Source organism: Taudactylus pleione, unplaced genomic scaffold, assembly GCF_031769625.1.
Source record: "Taudactylus pleione unplaced genomic scaffold, aTauple2 ptg001318l, whole genome shotgun sequence".
Lineage (NCBI taxonomy): Eukaryota > Metazoa > Chordata > Amphibia > Anura > Myobatrachidae > Taudactylus > Taudactylus pleione.
In genome coordinates this window covers 1,935,693-1,956,023 of record NW_028285718.1, presented here as the reverse complement: position 1 = coordinate 1,956,023, position 20,331 = coordinate 1,935,693, and the positions used below count along the sequence as shown (strand labels likewise).

The 20,331-nt window shown below is 47.2% G+C and overlaps 1 protein-coding gene across 1 annotated transcript in view; it reads right to left on the bottom strand.

Annotated features, from left to right (window-relative positions):
* Positions 1–1,172: 1,172 nt before the first annotated feature.
* LOC148443177 (pyrethroid hydrolase Ces2e-like) overlaps positions 1,173–20,331 on the bottom strand; it is a 75,379-nt gene continuing 56,220 nt past the window's right edge. Inside the window, exons 8-13 of the mRNA XM_088463129.1 lie at positions 16,984–17,124; positions 16,823–16,900; positions 12,903–13,050; positions 5,110–5,259; positions 3,972–4,044; positions 1,173–1,624 (exon numbers count right to left, since the gene is read on the bottom strand). Of these exons, the coding sequence (XP_088319255.1) occupies positions 1,438–1,624; positions 3,972–4,044; positions 5,110–5,259; positions 12,903–13,050; positions 16,823–16,900; positions 16,984–17,124 (777 nt within the window). The 3' untranslated portion in view covers positions 1,173–1,437. The remainder of the gene's footprint in view (positions 1,625–3,971; positions 4,045–5,109; positions 5,260–12,902; positions 13,051–16,822; positions 16,901–16,983; positions 17,125–20,331) is intronic.

Sequence of the window (20,331 nt, the reverse complement as noted above, 5' to 3'; positions counted from 1 at the left end):
GTAACCCTGTCTGTATGTGTATGTCTTGATATATAACACTACCTGTTTGTATAAGTCTCTATATGTAACCCTGCCATCATGTGTGTATATATTTCTATATGTAACCCTGCCTGTAGGTGTGTATGTATCTATAAATTACCCTGCCTGTATGTGTGTATATGTCTCTATATGTAACCCTTCCTGTATGTGTGTGTATATGTCTCTATATGTAACCCTTCCTGTATGTGTATATATGTCTCTATATGTAACTCTTCCTGTATGTGTGTATATGTATGTATATGTAACCCTGCCTGTATGTATGTATGTATGTATGTATGGGTGGGATGTACTAAGGGCAGAAATTCTGTAAAACTGCATTTTTGGGGGTATTACCGCATTTCTCATCGGTACTAAGCATTACCCAATTGAAGTCTGTTGGCTTCTTTTCGGAAAACACCTTCTGAGAGGGTTTCAATCGGATCCTTCCCAGCTCCCTCCATAGCACACGTGTCCTTCTGCGCATGCACATGAGGACGCCAGAGGGACTTTCTGGTCATAAACCCAGAAGTCCCTCTATCGCAAAGGACAGCTCTTACCGGGGGAGCAATCCCTTGCGATTTTCTAGGTACATACCGGCAATCAGGGGTGTAACTAGACCTAGAGGGGCCCCATAGCAACATTTTCACAGGCCCCCCCTAGGTCAGTAGCCCCCCTCCACACCCCCCACCAAATTTCCCCCTCCCGACCTACCTCTGCTCCGTGATCGTGTCCATCTCTCCCCACTGACTGATGCTGGGACATCTCCGGATCATAGCCACGCCTCCTCCCAGTATGAGTCAGTGAGGAAATTTGGAGGCAGAGCCAATTGGGAGGGCAGATGTGCCTACGCAGCCCAGCACACGGCTGGCCTGGCAACATAGGTGTAGGGAGAGGGCCGGGTCCCATAGCAGCTGCACCCCCTACGGTAGTTACGCCAGTGCCGGCAATATTATCGCCGTTATGTACCCGATAATGGGTATATATAGAATGAATGGTCACCATAACTTGTATCCACAGTAATGTGACTGACAGATGTGTAAATACCTTTAAATCCAGTAACTTGAAATCATTCATTATTTTGCTCATTTACTTAGTGACATGAGGAGACGAGAAGTAAATAAGGGAATAAAACAATGAATAAAATAATTCTCTCTTTAATGAATGAGTTATTGGATAATGTTTCACAGAATAAAAGCCATCAATCAAATGAAACCTTTATGGGGTGTTAGTAGGATGTACTTGTGTTACTGCAGCTCCCGGCATAGGGAGGTTCTAGGTCATACAGAGCCAGGAGCTGGGAGCTGATATCTGCCTGTGTTCCCCATACAGAGTACGGCTGGGGTATGTTACGGTCATGGCCTCCGTCTCCCCATAACACGTGTGTAAGCTCGTCCATCCTCTGTGACCGCCTGGAGAACCCTACAGCTCAGAATGGCTCTCCTCTTTCTTCTGCAGCTCCTGGATCCTCTCAGGGAGGGTGGTCGTCCAGAATTTGAACTTATCCGCTTTGAGTCTTTTAGCAGAATCTTGCTCTAAATTAATTTTCAGATAACCTTCGTCTTGGTCGTATTGCGGCCAGTGGGTGAGGCCCGGCCCATTGGGATTGCTGAAAAAGATCAAATCATAGACTGATAAATACACATCAGAAGGGATTATCGGCTCAGACGCTAAACTCTCACAGTCAGCCAAACAGGTCTCCGGAGCCAGCTGCACCGTTACAGGCCTTAGGGGCCCATTTATGAAAAATCGCATTTGCAGTGCAATCTGGGCCCATGGTCACACTGCAAGATACGATCATAATGCCCAGATGTTCCTGCAATGTTCCGGGAGTGACGTGACTGGATCCTGCACGTCTACTGACCACGCATGCACAGCCGCCATAGCCGGGGGGTGGTTCCTGTGGTTCCCTCTCCAGGTAGTTTTCGCGATGTGTAGTCCATAGGCTACAGCGGCTTATGTCATCTTCAGATGGCGTCAGCTGCGGGGGCAAAGTTTCGGGAATACTTTGCGTTCTGGAGCTTGGTACATCAGACATCATTGCATACCCTGTAGAAACCTATGGGGGATGCGGCTGCTGGTGGACATGCTGTGATACATATGGGGATCTTAAATATTGCGGGTATCCCCCCAAAACTGGTGTTGTTGGGGGAATATGCCTCAAATATTTGTTGATAAATAGACCCCTTAGGGAGCTTATATACGTTAGGGCACCTGGTGACCAGACAAGCGGAGGAGACATCTCTTTAAACTGAATGCAGAAAAGCATAGAAACCAAAGGGGATGGAGAGAGTTATACAGAAGGGAGGAATGAAGGGGGGTGGGAGGGGGGCGGGGGGTAATTGGTAGAAGCTACACTTCCACTATAATTTTGGAGTTTACAGACTACCAAGAAAGCTTGTGCTGTATGTTTTTTATTTTATATATAATTAAGCAGATCTACTGTACATGGGCGACAGGTCCCAAACAGTGCACTGGAGCACAGAAATCCAGAGAGCAGCTGTCAGCAAGGAGAGACAGGTATCTTATCATGAGGTGGGAGAATGTGCACATAACAAGCAATTCTGGGCCTGATTCAGAGCTGGACGCTCTGACAGAGCGCTCGCTCTGAATCAGGGCCGGGCTTTTTTTTTTTTAGAACGGCCTCCTGGCCGCTTCGCATAGCTGTGGGTGACCACCCACAGCTATAGCGAGCGGCCAGGAAGATGGTCGCGATGGTCAAGACCATCGCGACCATCGGGCTTGCGATGAGACCCTTGTGGTAGGGTCTTGTGGCCGCAAGTCCCAGAGAGATTTCGGCTCTAACAGAGCCGAAATCTCTCCCACTGACATCACGCGTGGTCAGTGGGGCCGCCCCCAAACAGAGGCGTTCACATGGGAACGCCTCCGTTTGGGCAGCCACTCCCTCAGCCCGCCCACCAAAGGGGGCGTGCTGTCACTCAACATCGACAGCACGCCCCCTTTGGTACGAGACCAGGAGCGATGGTTTGCCCGTTGCTATCCGGGTCTCGCACATGCGCACGACGGAGCCGGCTCCGTCGTGCGCATGCGCTCTGGGCCACCATCGACCCGGTTGCGAGCGCTCAGCGCTTGCGACCGGTTCTGAATCAGGCCCTTTGTCTCCTACTGGTTATACTATGTATGTAGTGTATGTGTATTTATTACGGGATGTTTAACCTTTTCCTGATCGCTTAAGTCCCCCGCAGAGCAGGGTACCTGGATTGTATAATGCCGTGGTGTCCACACCCAGAAAAAGCAACAACATTCAGCTCAGACGGACTGGCCCTACTGCCGCATCTAACAGTTTGCTGTGATCGCTGGCCCTGTATATGTTTGAACTATAATCATGCCCCCTTCATGGGCTGGTCACACTGACTCTAAAATCGAACATTTGGAAACCCCAACCCTAGAACCCTGCTAATGCCTCTGAGCTAGTATCACTGTATGACTTTTTCTCACATTCTAGCTCAAATGAGTCTCCAGGGAGTATGAGAGATCAGTGAAGTCTCCTGGGCACCACACATCTCACTGCTCATTGCATGGGCATCACAGAGAGGCAAAACAGGTTTGAGTTGGTCTCTGTTGGCTCAGATCTGACGTTGGATAAAACAGGAACATCTGCTGAATGGCTGATGACCAAGCTCCCCCTGTAACCTCTGGGTGTTTATGTCTTCAGTTTAGGCCACTTTCATGCTCCCGGTCCATGTAGCATCCCACCCTTTTATACTATTATTTGACACTATGCTGATTGTGTATGTTGTGGCCCTGACCTATGTACAGGCCACTAGCACATGTCACACAGTGATAAATGCACCATTGTATCTAGAGAGGGAGAAGCTTAAGTGGGCCCAGGATATTCAGTCACAGCTCTGTGGTCTCTGATCTTCTACCCAGTATCGGGCTCCATGTAAGTCAGACTGCACAGGGTGGGGGTATCTGGTCAGCAGACATCTTACCCAGTGCGGGCAAAGTTGGCCCAATATTTCATCATTCTCTTACTCAGAACCTTCTCTTCTTCCTCTGCGTCACCTAGAGAAACACAATAAGATGTTAGTAAGATGGATCCCATTAGTGTTGTAGAACAATGACAATGGCGGGTGATGTGCACTCAGGTGACATTTAGGTGAGATGGTTTATTCAGCCACGGAAAGAAACAAGGACAATAAAGCAATGTATATAATAATGTCACCTCAGGGAACGTACAAGTCACCTGCAGGCGGAGGGCCCATCTAAACCTGCTGCATTCCACACAGCAGCAAGACGCTCCTCCTGGGCGGGACCCATTGGCTGATTTGGGGGATTGCCCACTAAGAGCAGATACCTGATGGTTGCTATGGGATACGGCAAATCATTGCTCCATCTTATATAATTAGGCCCCAAATGTGTGATTGTGAGATAAATACAGTCTCCTGCGCTGACTTTGGTTCTTCTGCTGACTGTATAGTTGTAATTGGGATGGTCCTAATGTTCTGCCACGTTTTCCATTAATGTTCCCCATCCATTTTCTGCATTGGAGCAAGGAGATTACTATTCCACCAGCTGTTATCTCCTGCCCATGATGCCACCCTGTGCCTACCAATCCTCTGCCCCCATAGTTCCCAGTGACTGAGACAGCCTCTGCCCTTCCGTGGGTACCAGAGACAGCTGCTCTCCCCACATCTATTGTATCTAGTCCAGATCTCCTTCATTATGTCCCAGCTGTCTCTGTACTACATTGTCTGCTCTGTAATAATGCACCTTCCTTCCTGCCTAGACATCATGTCGTGTCTGGCCTGTGCCACGTATCCCAATGCCACACATTCCCGTGCCACGCATCTCAATGCCACACATTCCCGTGCCATGTATCCCAATGCCACACTTTCCCGTGCCATGTATCCTAATGCCACACATTCCTGTGCCATGTATCCCAATGCCACACATTCCCGTGCCACACATCTTAATGCCACACATCCAAACACCACAAATGCCTATGTCACACATCCCTATGCCACAATTCCCCATGTCACACATTATTATGCCACGATTCCCCATGGTACACAATCCCATGCCACTGCCATTTCAGGTCTCATCACAGCGGGTAAGGACCTGGATTACCTGTGAACAGCTGGTTCTCTGTCAGAAAGGGCGCCCCTGTCACAAAGAACAGCTCATCTCCATGGTCGGCTTTGACAAAGTCTGGCTTAGAATCCTTAAAGAATGAGGGACGGCGCTGGAATTCATAGAAGTAGACTGGGTGCCCGGCATCTGTTGGCCAGTAAGATTATTGTAGGGGTAGGATTACAGCATGAAGAATGACAGAAGCATAAACCGTAACAAGGTGCATTTGATAAGTGGGGAGGAACAGAATTGTTGCATTATAATGGACTTGTCACCAGGCTTATGATGTAACATTTGGCTTTGTACAATACACATTCAGCAATAAACATGGTTTTCCCAGAACTGCGTTCCCCAGGGACAGAGCATTTCTGTGTGCCACGCTCCCCCCTGGCCAGCTGCGAGCACACCTAGGGCATTGATAGAGAGTAGACAGCTCGCTCCTGGCCTGACTGTCTCCATAGCTCTCCTGCGGTGCGGTCTAGAGTAAACACGCATGGGATAGAGCTAGGGATGGGACCTCATTGTTACCACCAACACATGACCATCGATGTCAGACCCATCAGCATCTACCATGAACACATGACCATCGATGTCAGATCCATTGGCATCTACCATCAACACATGACCATCGAAGTCAGACCCATTGGCATCTACCATCAACACATGACCATCGATGTCAGATCCATCATCTACCAACACATGACCATCGATGTCAGACCCATCATCATCTACCATCAACACATGACCATTGATGTCAGGCCCATCATCTACCATCAACACATGACCATCGATGTCAGACCCATCAGCATCTATCAACACATGACCATCGATGTCAGACCCATCATCATCTGCCATCAACACTTGACCATCGATGTCAGACCCATCGGCATCTGCCATCAACACGTGACCATCGATGTCAGACCCATCATCATCTACCAACACATGACCATCGATGTCAGACTCATCAGCATCTGCCATCAACACATGACCAATGTCAGACCCATCGGCATCTGCCATAAACACGTGACCATCGATGTCACACCCATCATCATCTACCATCACCACATGACCATCGATGTCAGACCCATCAGCATCTACCATCAACATATGACCAATGTCAGACCCATCTGCATCTGCCATCAACACATGACCATCGATGTCACACCCATCATCACCTACCATCAACACATGTCCATCGATGTCAGACCCATCATCATCTACCATCAACACATGACCATTGTCAGACCCATCGGCATCTGCCATCAACACATGACCATCGATGTCAGACCCATCAGCATCTACCATCAACACATGACCATCGATGTCAGACCCATCAGCATCTACCATCAACACATGACCAATGTCAGACCCATCGGCATCTGCCATCAACACATGACCATTGATGTCACACCCATCATCATCTACCATCAACACATGACCATCGATGTCAGACCCATCATCATCTACCATCAACACATGACCATTGTCAGACCCATCATCATCTACCATCAACACATGACCATCGATGTCAGACCCATCATCATCTACCATCAACACATGACCATTGTCAGACCCATCGGCATCTGCCATCAACATATGACCATCGATGTCACACCCATCATCACCTACCATCAACACATGTCCATCGATGTCAGACCCATCATCATCTACCAACACGTGACCATCGATGTCACACCCATCATCATCTACCATCACCACATGACCATCGATGTCAGACCCATTAGCATCTACCATCAACATATGACCAATGTCAGACCCATCTGCATCTGCCATCAACACATGACCATCGATGTCACACCCATCATCACCTACCATCAACACATGTCCATCGATGTCAGACCCATCATCATCTACCATCAACACATGACCATTGTCAGACCCATCGGCATCTGCCATCAACACATGACCATCGATGTCAGACCCATCAGCATCTACCATCAACACATGACCATCGATGTCAGACCCATCAGCATCTACCATCAACACATGACCAATGTCAGACCCATCGGCATCTGCCATCAACACATGACCATCGATGTCACACCCATCATCATCTACCATCAACACATGACCATCGATGTCAGACCCATCATCATCTACCATCAACACATGACCATTGTCAGACCCATCATCATCTACCATCAACACATGACCATCGATGTCAGACCCATCAGCATCTACCATCAACACATGACCATCGATGTCAGACCCATCATCATCTACTATCAACACATGACCATTGTCAGACCCATCATCATCTACCATCAACACATGACCATCGATGTCAGACCCATCATCATCTACCATCAACACATGACCATTGTCAGACCCATCGGCATCTGCCATCAACACATGACCATCGATGTCACACCCATCATCACCTACCATCAACACATGTCCATCGATGTCAGACCCATCATCATCTACCAACACATGACCATCGATGTCAGACTCATCAGCATCTACCATCAACATATGACCAATGTCAGACCCATCTGCATCTGCCATCAACACATGACCATCGATGTCACACCCATCATCACCTACAATCAACACATGTCCATCGATGTCAGACCCATCATCATCTACCATCAACACATGACCATTGTCAGACCCATCGGCATCTGCCATCAACACATGACCATCGATGTCAGACCCATCAGCATCTACCATCAACACATGACCATCGATGTCAGACCCATCAGCATCTACCATCAACACATGACCAATGTCAGACCCATCGGCATCTGCCATCAACACATGACCATCGATGTCACACCCATCATCATCTACCATCAACACATGACCATCGATGTCAGACCCATCATCATCTACCATCAACACATGACCATTGTCAGACCCATCATCATCTACCATCAACACATGACCATCGATGTCAGACCCATCAGCATCTACCATCAACACATGACCATCGATGTCAGACCTATCATCATCTACCATCAACACATGACCATTGTCAGACCCATCGGCATCTGCCATCAACACATGACCATCGATGTCACACCCATCATCACCTACCATCAACACATGACCATTGTCAGACCCATCGGCATCTGCCATCAACACATGTCCATCGATGTCAGACCCATCATCATCTACCATCAACACATGACCATTGTCAGACCCATCGGCATCTGCCATCAACACATGACCATCGATGTCAGACCCATCATCATATCATCTACCATCAACACATGACCATTGTCAGACCCATCGGCATCTGCCATCAACACATGACCATCGATGTCACACCCATCATCACCTACCATCAACACATGTCCATCGATGTCAGACCCATCAGCATCTACCATCAACACATGACCATTGTTAGACCCATCGGCATCTGCCATCAACACATGACCATCGATGTCACACCCATCATCATCTACCATCAACACATGACCATCGATGTCAGACCCATCAGCATCTACCATCAACACATGACCAATGTCAGACCCATCGGCATCTGCCATCAACACGTGACCATCAATGTCAGACCCATCGGCATCTGCCATCAACACGTAACCATCAATGTCAGACCCATCATCATCTGCCATCAACACATGACCATCAATGTGAGACCAATCAGCATCTGCCATCAACACGTGACCAATGTCAGACCCATCGGCATCTGCCATCAACACGTGCCCATCGATGTCAGACCCATTGGCATCTGCCATCAACACGTGACCATCGATGTCAGACCCACCAGCATCTGCCATCAACACGTGACTATCGATGTCAGACCCATCGGCATCTGCCATCAACACGTGACCATCGATGTCAGACCCATCGGCATCTGCCATCAACACGTGACCATCGATGTCAGACCCATCGGCATCTGCCATCAACACGTGACCATCGATGTCAGACCCATCGGCATCTGCCATCAACACGTGACCATCGATGTCAGACCCATCGGCATCTGCCATCAACACGTGACCATCGATGTCAAAAATCGATCAGCATCTTAAAATATATCCAATGTTTTTGGACAAAAAGCAATTTATGGAAACATTTTGCCCATCTCTAGAGAACGCAGCCCTTACATGGCAGGATTTATTTAGCAAATAAACAAAACATCAGAGGATCATGTAATAGGTCCTTTTAACTTGTCTTCAGGAACGTTTAACCTCAACAACATATTCAATAATACAGTATAAATACTTCCTATGCTGAAGGACAAAACGTGGCTGTGGCTTAGCCAGAGACACAATAAAATATGAGGCTAAGTTATCTTCTTATTCCAGCTCCAGCCTCTTATTCATTCTCCAGCCTCTTATTCATTATCCAGCCTCTTATTCATTTCCAGCCTCTTATTCATTATCCAGCCTCTTATTCATTATCCAGCCTCTTATTCATTCCCAGCCTCTTATTCATTTTCCAGCCTCTTATTCATTATCCAGCCTCTTATTCAGAACATGTTCTATTAAAACATTTTTAGCAAATACAATCAATAATCTTACATTGAATAAACAAAATATGGTATTTATTACACAATTTTCAATTGTACTTTGCTTGGCCCACAAAGCTTTTGGGCATGAAATACGGTGGTAAAGTGGGCACAAGGACCAGATTTTCTATATTTGAATAAGTAGCTGTAGATGTGCAAGGGTTAACTAGCCTTGGGCAACAAATGTGACACTCGGAATCCATAGAGGGGGGTCACTTACACTTTACCACCCAATTTCATGCCCAAAACCTTTGTGGGGCCAAGCAAAATACAGTTGAAATGTGTGTAATAAATACCATATTTTGTTTATTCAATGTAAGATTAGTGATTCTATTTGATAAAAATATTTTAATATAACATTTTCTGAATAAGAAGCTGGAAAATGAATAAGAGGCTGGAAAATGAATAAGAGGCTGGGAAATGAATAAGAAGCTGGAAAATTAATAAGAGGCTGGGAATGAATAAGAGGCTGGGAATGAATAAGAGGCTGGGAAATGAATAAGAAGCTGGAAAATTAATAAGAGGCTGGGAATGAATAAGAGGCTGGGGAATGAATAAGAGGCTGGGAATGAATAAGGAGCTGGGAATGAATAAGAGTCTGGAAATGAATAAGAGGCTGGAAAATGAATAAGAGGCTGGAAAATTAATAAGAATCTGGGAATGAATAAGGAGCTGGGAATGAATAAGAGTCTGGAAATGAATAAGAGGCTGGAAAATTAATAAGAGGCTGGAAAATTAATAAGAATCTGGGAATGAATAAGGAGCTGGGAATGAATAAGAGGCTGGGAATGAATAAGAGGCTGGGAAATTAATAAGAAGCTGATAATGAATAAGAAGCTGGGAATGAATAAGGAGCTGGGAATGAATAAGAGGCTGGAAAATGAATAAGAGGCTGGGAAATGAATAAGAGGCTGGAAAATGAATAAGAGGCTGGAGAATGAATAAGAGGCTGGAAAATGAATAAGAGGATGGAAAATGAATAAGAGGCTGGATAATGAATAAGAGGCTGGGAATGAATAAGAAGCTGGAAATGAATAAGAAGCTGGATAATGAATAAGAGGCTGGGAATGAATAAGAGGCTGGAAAATGAATAAGAAGCTGGATAATGAATAAGAAGTGAATAAGAGGCTGGATAATGAATAAGAAGTTGGAGAATGAATAAGAGGCTGGAGAATGAATAAGAAGTTGGAGAATGAATAAGAGGCTGGAAAATGAATGAGGCTGGAGAATGAATAAGAAGTTGGAGAATGAATAAGAGGCTGGAAAATGAATAAGAGGCTGGAGAATGAATAAGAGGCTGGAAATGAATAAGAGGCTGGAGAATGAATAAGAGGCTGGAAAATGAATAAGAGGCTGGAGAATGAATAAGAGGCTGGAAATGAATAAGAGGCTGGAGAATGAATAAGAGGCTGGAAATGAATAAGAGGCTGGGAATGAATAAGAGGCTGGGAATGAATAAGAGGCTGGGAAATGAATAAGAAGCTGGAAAATTAATAAGAGGCTGGGAATGAATAAGAGGCTGGGGAATGAATAAGAGGCTGGGAATGAATAAGGAGCTGGGAATGAATAAGAGTCTGGAAATGAATAAGAGGCTGGAAAATGAATAAGAGGCTGGAAAATTAATAAGAATCTGGGAATGAATAAGGAGCTGGGAATGAATAAGAGTCTGGAAATGAATAAGAGGCTGGAAAATGAATAAGAGGCTGGAAAATTAATAAGAATCTGGGAATGAATAAGGAGCTGGGAATGAATAAGAGGCTGGGAATGAATAAGAGGCTGGGAAATTAATAAGAAGCTGATAATGAATAAGAAGCTGGGAATGAATAAGGAGCTGGGAATGAATAAGAGGCTGGAAAATGAATAAGAGGCTGGGAAATGAATAAGAGGCTGGAAAATGAATAAGAGGCTGGAGAATGAATAAGAGGCTGGAAAATGAATAAGAGGATGGAAAATGAATAAGAGGCTGGATAATGAATAAGAGGCTGGGAATGAATAAGAAGCTGGAAATGAATAAGAAGCTGGATAATGAATAAGAGGCTGGGAATGAATAAGAGGATGGAAAATGAATAAGAAGCTGGATAATGAATAAGAAGTGAATAAGAGGCTGGATAATGAATAAGAAGTTGGAGAATGAATAAGAGGCTGGAGAATGAATAAGAAGTTGGAGAATGAATAAGAGGCTGGAAAATGAATAAGAGGCTGGAGAATGAATAAGAAGTTGGAGAATGAATAAGAGGCTGGAAAATGAATAAGAGGCTGGAGAATGAATAAGAGGCTGGAAATGAATAAGAGGCTGGAGAATGAATAAGAGGCTGGAAAATGAATAAGAGGCTGGAGAATGAATAAGAGGCTGGAAATGAATAAGAGGCTGGAGAATGAATAAGAGGCTGGAAAATGAATAAGAGGCTGGAGAATGAATAAGAGGCTGGAAAATGAATAAGAGGCTGGAGAATGAATAAGAAGCTGGAAAATTAATAAGAGGCTGGGAATGAATAAGAGGCTGGGGAATGAATAAGAGGCTGGGAATGAATAAGGAGCTGGGAATGAATAAGAGTCTGGAAATGAATAAGAGGCTGGAAAATGAATAAGAGGCTGGAAAATTAATAAGAATCTGGGAATGAATAAGGAGCTGGGAATGAATAAGAGTCTGGAAATGAATAAGAGGCTGGAAAATGAATAAGAGGCTGGAAAATTAATAAGAGGCTGGAAATGAATAAGAGGCTGGATAATGAATAAGAAGTGAATAAGAAGCTGGAAAATGAATAAGAGGCTGGAGAATGAATAAGAAGCTGGAAAATTAATAAGAGGCTGGGAATGAATAAGAGGCTGGGGAATGAATAAGAGGCTGGGAATGAATAAGGAGCTGGGAATGAATAAGAGTCTGGAAATGAATAAGAGGCTGGAAAATGAATAAGAGGCTGGAAAATTAATAAGAATCTGGGAATGAATAAGGAGCTGGGAATGAATAAGAGTCTGGAAATGAATAAGAGGCTGGAAAATGAATAAGAGGCTGGAAAATTAATAAGAGGCTGGAAATGAATAAGAGGCTGGATAATGAATAAGAAGTGAATAAGAAGCTGGAAAATGAATAAGAGGCTGGAAAATGAATAAGAGGCTGGAAAATGAATAAGAGGCTGGATAATGAATAAGAAGTGAATAAGAAGCTGGATAATGAATAAGAGGCTGGATAACTTCAGCCTCGTCAATAAAATGCTGTGAAATTGGGTTTTCAGTGAAACAGTATTAAAAGATCCGGACTAGTGAGAATGTGCTACGTCCTTAGTGGGCCTCATACCTCTATGATATTTGGAGGCCTTTAGCGCCGGCATCACAAAGAGGAAGTCTCCGAACAGGTCAAAGAAGCGGCTGCGGATTTCAGCGCGATCGGTCGTGTCCCCCAGGTATTCATCTAGCAACAGAGATACAGCTCCGGACATAGAACCCTGAAACATTGAGATAGTCTCACACTGTTACTCCCAGACTCAGGGTCCAGCCATGCGGCGTATACAGCAGCTGGTTCTGCCGGAGTCGTAAATTTGGCATGTAATCGGCATCTTGACAGCAGTCTGATCCCAGCTTCAGGATCCTGACATCCCAACGGTGAGTATTAGGGTTAGGGGTTAGAGTTAGGCACTAGGGGGAGGGCTAGGCTGCAGGAGGGGAGGGTAGGCACTAGGGGGAGGGTTACGGTTAGGCTGCAGAAGGGGAGGGTTAGGCACTAGGGGGAAGGTTTGAGTTAGGCTGTTGGGGTTAGGCACTAGTGGGAGGGTTAGGCTGTTAGGGTTAGGGTTAGGCACTAGTGGGAGGGTTAGGCTGTTAGGGTTAGGGTTAGGCACTAGTGGGAGGGTTAGGCTGTTGGGGTTAGGCACTAGGGGGAGGGTTAGGCTGTTGGGGTTAGGGTTAGGCACTAGTGGGAGGGTTAGGCTGTTAGGGTTAGGGTTAGGCACTAGTGGGAGGGTTAGGCTGTTGGGGTTAGGCACTAGGGGGAGGGTTAGGCTGTTGGGGTTAGGGTTAGGCACTAGGGGGAGGGTTAGGCTGTTGGGGTTAGGGTTAGGCACTAGTGGGAGGGTTAGGCTGTTGGGGTTAGGGTTAGGCACTAGGGGGAGGGTTAGGCTGTTGGGGTTAGGGTTAGGCACTAGTGGGAGGGTTAGGCTGTTGGGGTTAGAGTTAGGCATTAGGGGGAAGGCTCTTGGGGTTAGGGTTAGGCACTAGGGGGAAGGTTACAGTTAGGCTGCAGAAGGGGAGGGTTAGGCACTAGGGGGAAGGTTTGGGTTAGGATGTTGAGGTTAGGGTTAGGCACTAGGGAGAGGGTTAGGGTTAGGCTCCAGGAGGGAAGGGTTAGGCACTAGGTGGAAGGTTTGGGTGAAGTTGTTGGAGTTAGGGTTAGGCACTAGGGGAGAGTTAGGGTGCAGGAGGGGAGGGTTAGGCTGTAGAAGGGGAGGGTTAGGCACTAGGGGGAAGGTTTGAGTTAGGCTGTTGGGGTTAGGCACTAGTGGGAGGGTTAGGCTGTTAGGGTTAGGGTTAGGCACTAGGGGGAGGGTTAGGCTGTTGGGGTTAGGGTTAGGCACTAGGGGGAGGGTTAGGCTGTTGGGGTTAGGGTTAGGCACTAGTGGGAGGGTTAGGCTGTTGGGGTTAGGGTTAGGCACTAGGGGGAGGGTTAGGCTGTTGGGGTTAGGGTTAGGCACTAGTGGGAGGGTTAGGCTGTTGGGGTTAGAGTTAGGCATTAGGGGGAAGGCTCTTGGGGTTAGGGTTAGGCACTAGGGGGAAGGTTACAGTTAGGCTGCAGGAGGGGAGGGTTAGGCACTAGGGGGAAGGTTTGGGTTAGGCTGTTGAGGTTAGGGTTAGGCACTAGGGAGAGGGTTAGGGTTAGGCTGCAGGAGGGAAGGGTTAGGCACTAGGTGGAAGGTTTGGGTGAAGTTGTTGGAGTTAGGGTTAGGCATTAGGGGAGAGTTAGGGTGCAGGAGGGGAGGGTTAGGCTGTTGGGGTTAGGGTTAGGCACTAGGGGGAGGGTTAGGCTGTTGGGGTTAGGGTTAGGCATTAGGGGGAAGGCTCTTGGGGTTATGGTTAGGCACTAGGGGGAAGGTTTGCGTTAGGCTGTTGGGGTTATGGTTAGGCACGAGGGGGAGGGTTACAGTTAGGCTGTAGGAGGGGAGGGTTAGGCACTAGGGGGAAGGTTTGGGTTAGGCTGTTGAGGTTAGGGTTAGGCACTAGGGAGAGGGTTAGGGTTAGGCTGCAGGAGGGGAGGGTTAGGCACTAGGTGGAAGGTTTGGGTGAAGTTGTTGGAGTTAGGGTTAGGCACTAGGGGAGGGTTAGGGTGCAGGAGGGGAGGGTTAGGCACTAGGGGGAAGGTTAGGCACTAGGGGGAGGGTTAGGCACTAGGGGGAAGGTTTGGGTTAGGCTGTTGAGGTTAGGGTTAGGCACTAGGGAGAGGGTTAGGGTTAGGCTGCAGGAGGGAAGGGTTAGGCACTAGGTGGAAGGTTTGGGTGAAGTTGTTGGAGTTAGGGTTAGGCACTAGGGGAGAGTTAGGGTGCAGGAGGGGAGGGTTAGGCTGTTGGGGTTAGGGTTAGGCACTAGGGGGAGGGTTAGGCTGTTGGGGTTAGGGTTAGGCATTAGGGGGAAGGCTCTTGGGGTTATGGTTAGGCACTAGGGGGAAGGTTTGCGTTAGGCTGTTGGGGTTATGGTTAGGCACGAGGGGGAGGGTTACAGTTAGGCTGTAGGAGGGGAGGGTTAGGCACTAGGGGGAAGGTTTGGGTTAGGCTGTTGAGGTTAGGGTTAGGCACTAGGGAGAGGGTTAGGGTTAGGCTGCAGGAGGGGAGGGTTAGGCACTAGGTGGAAGGTTTGGGTGAAGTTGTTGGAGTTAGGGTTAGGCACTAGGGGAGGGTTAGGGTGCAGGAGGGGAGGGTTAGGCACTAGGGGGAAGGTTAGGCACTAGGGGGAGGGTTAGGCACTAGGGGGAAGGTTAGGCACCAGGGGGAGGGTTAGGCACCAGGGGGAGGGTTGGGTTAGGCTGTTGGGGTTATGGTTAGACACGAGGGGGAGGGTTACAGTTAGGCTGCAGGAGGGGAGGGTTAGGCACTAGGGGGAAGGTTTGGGTTAGCCTGTTGATGTTAGGGTTAGGCACTAGGGGGAGGGTTAGGGTTAGGCTGCAGAAGGGGAGGGTTAGACACTAGGCGGAAGGTTTGGGTTAGGTTGTTGGAGTTAGGGTTAGGCACTAGGGAAGGGTTAGGGTGCAGGAGGGGAGGGTTAGGCACTAGGGGGAGGGTTAGGCACCAGGGGGAAAGTTTGTGTTAGGCTGTTGGGGTTATGGTTAGGCACGAGGGGGAGGGTTACGATTAGGCTGCAGGAGGGGAGGGTTAGGCACTAGGGGGAAGGTTTGGGTTAGGCTCTTGGTGATATGGTTATGCACTAGGGGGAGGGTGAGGGTTAGGCTCCAGGAGGGGAGGGTTAGGCACTAGGGAGAGGGTTAGGGTTAGGCTGCAGGAGGGGAGGGTTAGGCACTAGGGGGAAGGTTTGGGTTAGGCTGTTGGGGTAATGGTTAGGCTGTGAGGGGAGGGTTAGGCTGCGTAAGGGTTAGGGTTAGCCTGCTGAAATTTAGGTTAGGGGAAGGAGGGGGGTAAGGGTTCGTACTTCGTATACTTACAAAATTCTGTCGGGACTGCCGGGATCCTGTGCCAAACCCAGATATTCATTTCATGTCCCCAAAATTGTTGATCTTGTTATTATTAGTTAATTTAGTAGCAATTTAATTCGGTATAAATTTACTAGCAAATATAAAGATTTGTTAATAAATTTATAGTGAATCAGGTTAAACAGACAATTTTGAGGACATTTGGGGAAAATGGTTTAAACATTGATAAAAAAAAAATGTCTGTAAGAATTTTGAACTTTTACGGATTTCTATCTCCACTTGCGATATAATCCCTGACATCCCCGACATCACCGCATGGTATCACCAAAGAAGCAACGATGGACGCGATGATTGTGACGGTGATCGGGAACACACAAGGACGTGTCTGACACTTACTGTACTTCTGCATTTGCATTAAGATAGACGGAATCGCACCGGGGCTTGTGTGCGGCTCTTCCATTCCGCCCATCTCTCAATCAGGCCTATAGATTTCTCCTTCGATATAATATATATATATATATATATATATAAATATATAGTGTTAGTGACAAACTTCTACCAGATTGCGGAGACTGTACAGATCTTACCGCAATGGGGGTATTTGTTAGTATTTCATGGACAGTCTCTCGGTCCATTCCTTCTCTAACTCCGCTAATATTCATGGCCTAGCAACAAAAAAAATGACAACGTATTAATATAGATTTATCACCCACATTTCTTATTACTGTATACATGGGGAGTAACGTACCATTGGGATGACCCAACCAAACTCCTGCTCCGTCACGCCAGTCATAAACGGCACATTGTTACTCTCCTTATCAGCCATGATCTGTTCTGCAGGCTTAGGGAGAAACGTTCCGTCTATGCTCCCGGGCAGCGCCAGCAATCTCTGCACAGATACAGATGTGATGTCAGGAGCACAGCTCATCCCCGCTAACACTCTACACAGATACAGATGTGATGTCAGGAGCACAGCTCATCCCCGCTAACACTCGACACAGATACAGATGTGATGTCAGCAGCACAGCTCATCCCCGCTAACACTCTGCACAGATACAGATGGGATGTCAGGAGCACAGCTCATCCCCGCTAACACTCTGCACAGATACAGATGTGATGTCAGGAGCACAGCTCACCCCCGCTAACACTCTACACAGATACAGATGTGATGTCAGGAGCACAGCTCATCCCCGCTAACACTCTACACAGATACAGATGTGATGTCAGGAGCACAGCTCATCCCCGCTAACACTCTACACAGATACAGATGTGATGTCAGGAGCACAGCTCATCCCCGCTAACACTCTGCACAGATACAGATGTGATGTCAGGAGCACAGCTCATCCCCGCTAACACTCTGCACAGATACAGATGTGATGTCAGGAGCACAGCTCATCCCCGCTAACACTCTACACAGATACAGATGTGATGTCAGGAGCACAGCTCATCCCCGCTAACACTCTACACAGATACAGATGTGATGTCAGGAGCACAGCTCATCCCCGCTAACACTCTACACAGATACAGATGTGATGTCAGGAGCACAGCTCATCCCGCTAACACTCTGCACAGATACAGATGTCAGGAGCACAGCTCATCCCCGCTAACACTCTACACAATTACAGATGTGATGTCAGCAGCACAGCTCATCCCCGCTAATACTCTGCACAGATACAGATGGGATGTCAGGAGCACAGCTCATCCCCGCTAACACTCTGCACAGATACAGATGTGATGTCAGGAGCACAGCTCATCCCCGCTAACACTCTGCACAGATACAGATGTGATGTCAGGAGCACAGCTCATCCCGCTAACACTCTGCACAGATACAGATGTGATGTCAGGAGCACAGCTCATCCCCGCTAACACTCTGCACAGATACAGATGTGATGTCAGGAGCACAGCTCATCCCCGCTAACACTCTACACAGATAGAGATGTGATGTCAGGAGCACAGCTCATCCCCCTAACACTCTACACAGATACAGATGGGATGTCAGGAGTACAGCTCATCCCCGCTAACACTCTGCACAGATACAGATGTGATGTCAGGAGCACAGCTCATCCCCCTAACACTCTACACAGATACAGATGTGATGTCAGGAGCACAGCTCATCCCCGCTAACACTCTGCACAGATACAGATGTGATGTCAGGAGCACAGCTCATCCCGCTAACACTCTGCACAGATACAGATGTGATGTCAGGAGCACAGCTCATCCCCGCTAACACTCGACACAGATACAGATGTGATGTCAGGAGCACAGCTCATCACGCTAACACTCTGCACAGATACAGATGTGATGTCAGGAGCACAGCTCATCCCCGCTAACACTCTGCACAGACAGATGTGATGTCAGGAGCACAACTCATCCCCGCTAACACTCTGCACAGATACAGATGTGATGTCAGGAGCACAGCTCATCCCCGCTAACACTCTACACAGATACAGATGTGATGTCAGGAGCACAGCTCATCCCCGCTAACACTCTGCACAGACAGATGTGATGTCAGGAGTACAGCTCATCCCCGCTAACACTCTACACAGATACAGATGTGATGTCAGGAGCACAGCTCACCCCCGCTAACACTCTACACAGAAACAGATGTGATGTCAGGAGCACAGCTCATCCCCGCTAACACTCTACACAGATACAGATGTGATGTCAGGAGCACAGCTCATCCCCGCTAACACTCGACACAGATACAGATGTGATGTCAGGAGCACAGCTCATCCCCGCTAACACTCTACACAGATACAGATGTGATGTCAGCAGCATAGCTCATCCCGCTAACACTCTACACAGATACAGATGTGATGTCAGGAGTACAGCTCATCCCCGCTAACACTCTGCACATTGCTAAACTATGGGAAATAGTATACAGTATAACCTGATGTTTCTGTAATCATAGTGGCCAAGGGCAGGTACATAAAGGAATTATATGAGGGGCAGGTACACAGAGGAAATATATGAGGGGCAGGTGCACAGAGGAATTATATGAGGGGCAGGTACACAGAGGAATTATAGGAGGTGCAGGTACACAGAGGAAATATATGAGGGGCAGGTACACAGATGAAATATATGAGGGGCAGGTACACAGAGGAATTATATGAGTGGCAGGTACACAAAGGAATTATATGAGGGGCAGGTACACAAAGGAATTATATGAGGGGCAGGTACACAGAGGAATTATATGAGGGGCAGGTACACAGAGGAAATATATGAGGGGCAGGTACACAGAGGAATTATATGAGGGGCAGGTACACAGAGGAAATATATGAGGGGCGGGTACACAAAGGAAATATATGAGGGGCAGGTACACAAAGGAATTATATGAGGGGCAGGTACAAAGTGGAAATATCTGAGGGGCAGGTGCACAGAGGAAATATATGAGGGGCAGGTACACAGAGGAATTATATGAGGGGCAGGTACACAGAGGAAATATACAGTATGAGGGGCAGGTACACAAAGGAATTATATGAGGGGCAGGTGCACAGAGGAATTATATGAGGGGCAGGTGCACAGAGGAAATATATGAGGGGCAGGTACACAAAGGAAATATATGAGGGGCAGGTACACAAAGGAATTATATGAAGGGCAGGTCCACAGAGGAATTATATGAGGGGCAGGTACACAGAGGAATTATATGAGGGGCAGGTACACAAAGGAAATATATGAGGGGCAGTTACACAGAGGAATTATATGAAGGGCAGGTACACAAAGGAATTATATGAGGGCAGGTACACAGAGGAATTATATGAAGGGCAGGTACACAGAGAAATTATATGAGGGGCAGGTACACAGAGGAAATATATGAGGGGCAGGTACACAGAGGAATTATATGAGGGCAGGTACACAGAGGAATTATATGAGGGCAGGTACACACAGGAAATATATGATGGGCAGGTACACAGAGGAATTATATGAGGGGAAGGTACACAGAGGAATTATATGAGGGGAAGGTACACAGAGGAATTATATGAGGGGCAGGTACACAGAGGAATTATATGAGGGGCAGGTACACAGAGGAATTATATGAGGGGCAGGTACACAAAGGAAATATATGAGGGGCAGGTACACAGAGGAAATATATGAG